Here is a 6,217-nt window from a genome sequence, read left to right on the forward strand (position 1 = left end):
TAATTCAATGTTGAAGATTGCCTCTTGTGCTGGTCTTATCAAAATTGTTTTAGCCAAACTTATAGATTACTAAAATGTTTTGAGCTAAAATAAAAATGACATATTAATTGGAGTAGATCCTAAAGATGCAATTGCATTTTTCAGAAGCTGACCAAACTATACTGGATTTCACAGGCTCTACTGGAGGCCTGCACTACAACAGAACAACTATTTCTCTTTCAAAGCAAGAATCAATTCCAAATGCTTTTGCCAGATCTATCAGTTCACCAGTGCCACCAGGCACAACAAATGGATACTATTACAGATTATCTTTGCACCCTTCCCTATTTAGACAGACAATGAAAACCAATGTGCAACTGACCACCACAGATCAGCTGTCCTCTTCTACTACTGTATCATAAATTGCACCAAGTCCTATTTATCCATTACTCTGATGTTTGATGACCAAATTGGCTCCAGGTCCACCAACATCTTAAAATTCTCATACTTGTTCAAGCAAAGGATAAATCCTTGTGGTTCAAGTGGTAGCAGTGTGGGATCTGGAAGCTAAGTCATTATTAGAGACTGGCTGACCATTTAATAGACTGCAAAGAGAAAGGGAAGAATGAGGAAAATAGTGCAGGGCAGTCAGAGAGGATGTAATTTGTGACTTTGATTAGGGCAATTTTAGTTTGCTGGTGGTGACAGGAACTTGATTGGCGGGAGTCAACCATGAAATTTGTGAAACAACAATACATTCGAAGACCCTGGAAAGGAAAGAAAGCTAGGAGGTAGGGTGAAAAGCAAATGTTCTTCAAAAATAATAATTCTCTCAGCTGTTAAGGCTGGGGGACAGGTTGCAGAATGGTTGGATGGAGAATGCTGTGCATTTGCATTTTGTTCATTGAATACAAGGTGGCTTCTGATAAGAATAAGCATTGTGGCAATTGCCAACTCTCTTGCGTTATTTCTGTTTTTCTTTGGTATGATATCTAGAGAATCTAGAAATAAAAGCACCAATCGAGTGTTCCTTTGGCCATTATATGGCACTTGTATTCTACTGAGAGAAAGCATGAGCAAATCTAGGGTTGAGGAGAAGCTTTTTGGGAAAGTTTGCAAGATTTTAGAATGCAGTGCAGAGCGGTCCACACAGCTGATTATGTCTTCTGTCCATTACAACCTGCTATGGGTTTTTCACTGTCTTGATATTCTGGGTGACTCCTCTGCAGAGCTGCAACAAATTCTCACTTTGCGACTCTATGCCACTATCTCCACTGGCATCTCTGCCCAATATTGGGGTCATGGTTTCCCTTGGCTAATCTACACTGTTCCTCGTTTGGTTTTCTTCCTTTCTTGGGCTAGTTTGTGCTGATTTTTATGCATCCCTCACGCAGCTACTTGTGAGAAAGGCAGAGGGCGCTGTGCAGAATGCTGTCAGTAGACGCAGAGTTGAAATTAGTGGGAGCAAAATAAGAGTTAAAGAGGCGACAGCAGTTTCCTTGGGAAGAGAGAAGGGTGCAGCAGCAGAACTGAAGTTGCACAGGCAGATATTATTACTGGTAGCATGTAGTTTCAGAACTGGAATGCAATATTTTGATTTTATTATTGTCACATGTATTAGGATACAGTGAAAAGTATTGTTTCTTGCACGCTATACAGACAAAACACACCATTTGTAGAGTACAGAAGGGAGAAAGAAAGGAGAGGGTGCACAATATAGGTGTTACAGTCATAGCTAGGGTGTAGAGAAAGATCAGCTTAATATAACGTAGATCCTTTCAAACGTCTGATGGCAGCAGGGTAGAAGTTGTTCTTGAGTCACTCGATCTCAGACTTTTGTATTTTTTTCCTGAAGTTGGAAGAGCGTATGCCCAGGGTGCATGAGGTCCTTGATTATGCTGGCTGCTTTTCCAAGGCAGCGGGAAATATAGACTGAGTCAATGGATGGCAGGCTGGTTTCCGTGATGGACTGAGTTATGTTTGCAACCCTTTGTAGTTTCTTGTGGTCTTGGTCAGAACAGGAGCCATACCCTGGTCCGGATGGGATTTATGTTTGCAACCCTTTGTAGTTTCTTGTGGTCTTGGTCAGAACAGGAGCCATACCCTGGTCCGGATGGGATTTATCCAAGGATTCTCTGGGAGGCAAGAGAAGTGATTGCAGAGCCTCTGGCTCTGATCTTCAGGTCGTCGTTGGCCTCTGGTATAGTACCAGAAGATTGGAGGTTAGCGAATGTTGTCCCATTGTTTAAGAAGGGGAACAGAGACTTCCCCGGGAATTATAGACCGGTGAGTCTCACTTCTGTTGTCGGCAAGATGTTGGAAAAAATTATAAGGGATAGGATTTATAGTTATTTGGAGAGTAATGAATTGATAGGTGATAGTCAGCATGGTTTTGTGGCAGGTAGGTCGTGCCTTACTAACCTTATTGAGTTTTTTGAGAAAGTGACCAAGGAGGTGGATGGGGGCAAGGCAGTGGACGTGGTATATATGGATTTTAGTAAGGCGTTTGATAAGGTTCACCATGGTAGGCTTCTGCAGAAAATGCAGATGTATGGGATTGGGGGTGATCTAGGAAATTGGATCAGGAATTGGCTAGCGGATAGGAAACAGAGGGTGGTGGTTGATAGTAAATATTCATCATGGAGTGCGGTTACAAGTGGTGTACCTCAGGGATCTGTTTTGGGGCCACTGCTGTTTGTAATATTTATTAATGATCTGGATGAGGGTATAGTTGGGTGGATTAGCAAATTTGCTGATGACACCAAAGTCGGTGGTGTGGTAGACAGTGAGGAAGGGTGTCGTAGTTTGCAGGAAGACTTAGACAGGTTGCAAAGTTGGGCCGAGAGGTGGCGGATGGAGTTTAATGCGGAGAAGTGTGAGGTAATTCACTTTGGTAGGAATAACAGATGTGTTGAGTATAGGGCTAACGGGAGGACTTTGAATAGTGTGGAGGAGCAGAGGGATCTAGGTGTATGTGTGCATAGATCCCTGAAAGTTGGGAATCAAGTAGATAAGGTTGTTAAGAAGGCATATGGTGTCTTGGCGTTTATTGGTAGGGGGATTGAATTTAGGAGTCGTAGCGTTATGTTGCAACTGTACACAACTCTGGTGCGGCCGCACTTGGAGTACTGTGTGCAGTTCTGGTCCCCACATTACAGGAAGGATGTGGAGGCTTTGGAGAGGGTGCAGAGGAGGTTTACCAGGATGTTGCCTGGTATGGAGGGGAGATCCTATGAGGAGAGGCTGAGGGATTTGGGATTGTTTTCGCTGGAAAGGCGGCGGCTAAGAGGGGATCTTATTGAAACATATAAGATGATTAGAGGTTTAGATAGGGTGGATAGTGATAGCCTTTTTCCTCTGATGGAGAAATCCAGCACGAGGGGGCATGGCTTTAAATTGAGGGGGGGTAGTTATAGAACCGATGTCAGGGGTAGGTTCTTTACCCAGAGGGTGGTGAGGGATTGGAATGCCCTGCCAGCATCAGTAGTAAATGCGCCTAGTTTGGGGGCGTTTAAGAGATCCGTAGATAGGTTCATGGACGAAAAGAAATTGGTTTAGGTTGGAGGGTCACAGTTTTTTTTTTAACTGGTCGGTGCAACATCGTGGGCCGAAGGGCCTGTTCTGCGCTGTAATGTTCTATGTTCTATGTACTAAGCTGTGATACATCCGGAAAGGATGCTTTCCATAGTGCATCTATAAAAATTGGTAAGAGTCATAGTGGACATGCCAAATTTCCTTAGCCTCCTGAGAAACTAATGGCGTTGATGGGCTTCCTTAATTATAGCGTTGGCGTGGAAGGATCAGGACAGGTTGTTGGTTGTTAGTGATCTGGACACCTAGAAACTTGAAGCTCTTGACCATTTCCACTTGGGGCGTCACAGTGGCTAGCACTGCTGCCCAACAGCACCAGGCCCAATTCCCAGCTTGGGTCACTGTCTGTGTGGAGTTTGCACATTCTCCCCGTGTCTGCGTAGGTTTCTGCCAGGTACTCCGGTTTCCTCCCACAGTCTGAAAGATGTGCTGGTTAGGTGTATTGACCCAAACAGGCGCCAGAGGGTGGCATCTAGGGGAAATTCACAGTAACTTCATTGCAGTGTTAATGTAAGCCTTACTTGGGACTAATAAAGAAACTTTAAATTTAATCTTCATTGATGCAGACAGGGGCATGTTCTCCACTACATTTCCTGAAGTTGATGACTATCTCCTTCGTTTTACTGACATTGGAGGGAGAGATTATTGTCATCACACCAGTTCACTAGATTCTCTATCTCTTTCCTGAAACGCCATGGGCGGGATTTTCCAGCCGTATTCGTCCCGAAACCATAAAATCTCGCCTGAGGTCAACGGACCTTTCTACGGTCCGTCCCTTGCCCGCTCCGATTCCTGTGGCGGGCGAGAGGGTAAAATTCCGAAGTGTGTTAGGACCTCCTACGGACTAAGTGTAATTCTTTCTAATAAAATATTGTAACAGTTACTGCCTTCATTTTAAAAATGTTAAAATTTACTGAATGATGGCAGAACAAAATCAAGGTTTTATACTGCATTGATTGAAAACTTTCTGTCTCCGCTTCTAGGTGCCGATATTTATTCCAGTGTTCATGGTCATTGTTTCAGTCATCCTGGTGGTGACGCCAATCATAGGCGATCCTCGGATTGAATACTTGATTGTTTTTTTGTTCCTGCTGAGCGGTCTCCTGGTTTATTTGCCACTGATTCACTTCAAATTATGTGCTGGCTCGATGAACCGGGTCACGGTGTTTCTGCAGCTGCTACTGGAGGTTACACCAGCACGGACAAACCTAGATTAATTGGTCAAAATCCTAAATATTGCGTATGCTGGAAATCACACACAAAAACAGCGAACAATGGAGACACGCAATTGTTCGGATATCATTTATGGAGCGAACAAGATGTTACAGCAGCACAATTTTTAAAGATTCTTTTAGCATTACCTCAAGCTTTGTCTTTTTAATTAGTATTTGCTGTTTGCATTATTTATGGTGAAATCTGTATGCAGTTACAGACCATAAAACTATGATTTAGCTACAAATAACACGCAGAGAAACTGTTCCTTAACGATATGCAAAAATGAAAGCTGGTCACTTAAAAACAAAAGGTAACCTACCTTAAGGCAGCTCATGAGAACAGCCCAATGCAATTCTCCATCTATTGTTCCTTCTATCCCTGCACTATTGTGCCCTTGCTAATGGTCCATTTGGGGTTAAGAGGTTTGGGAAGTAGCCTGCACTGTGTAGCATTCTATGCTATAAAATGTCATTTAATTTTAAACGAATAAAAATGTTACTTTCCTGAAAAAAATCTTTAACACATTTGGTGAGCAGGTACATTTGTGTAGGTTGATGAAATATTTATTATACTGATGGAATAAAATTATATAAATCACCCAACACAAAGAGAAATTATGTTGGTGCCAGCCCTACCTTTACTATGCAAATTGGGTTAGCGCGGATTGCCAGGAGAAACCAAAGGATGCGAACTGTAGCTCTGGACAAGATTTCACATTGCCATTACAGATGTTTCATCTTCAGAACTGCGAGTTGCCAGATGTATATATGAGCATTCCCTCAGGCAAATCATGCACCCATCCTTTTTAATTAGTATTATTTCATTAACTATATCTATTATTAATTACTGTTTGAAATTACTTGTTGGCACCAAATCTAATGTGAATGTCTCAGAGCTGATTTTTCCCAGGCTTATTAGTATGCAGGACCACACTTGTGGGATTTCTGACGTCAACCTCATTGTGCAGCCATTGTACGTTCCCAGCCCAATTGACCCTGTGTCGAGGGGACAGGAAATCACGTGCAGCTCCAGCCCTCAAAAGGCTGCATTCACTATTTAAAAAGGTCTGCCTCATTGTTGTTAGACAGAAAACTAAAAATCAGGTGATGCAGATCGCTTTATTAAGCGGATAATGCCCCGGAGGTATTCTGAAAGAAATGCAACAAATGGCAATTGCCCTGTTGGGATCCCAGGGCATTTGCTCCACAGGATGGGTGCATGATTTGCTTGTTAAAATCTCCTTTAGTGCATGCTCTCAATAAACTGCCCTTCCTTCAGACTCGGACTTCTTCAGCCACCATCGTGCCTGACTCTTGATCAGGCTTTATATGTGGGTGAATTGAGCACATAAATGCACGTTAACCCCTGAAATAAATCAGGGAATCACGCCTCTTCCAATTTGCATATTGCCGTCGATTTTCATATAACTTGA

General features: G+C 42.9%; 1 protein-coding gene across 1 annotated transcript in view; it reads left to right on the plus strand.

Annotated features, from left to right (window-relative positions):
- LOC144494001 (b(0,+)-type amino acid transporter 1) overlaps positions 1-4,874 on the plus strand; it is a 28,403-nt gene extending 23,529 nt beyond the window's left edge. Inside the window, exon 6 of the mRNA XM_078213574.1 lies at positions 4,554-4,874. Within this exon, the coding sequence (XP_078069700.1) occupies positions 4,554-4,787 (234 nt within the window). The 3' untranslated portion in view covers positions 4,788-4,874. The remainder of the gene's footprint in view (positions 1-4,553) is intronic.
- The last annotated feature ends 1,343 nt before the right edge of the window (positions 4,875-6,217 follow it).

The sequence above is a fragment of the Mustelus asterias genome, chromosome 5 (genome assembly GCF_964213995.1).
Source record: "Mustelus asterias chromosome 5, sMusAst1.hap1.1, whole genome shotgun sequence".
Classification (NCBI taxonomy): domain Eukaryota; kingdom Metazoa; phylum Chordata; class Chondrichthyes; order Carcharhiniformes; family Triakidae; genus Mustelus; species Mustelus asterias.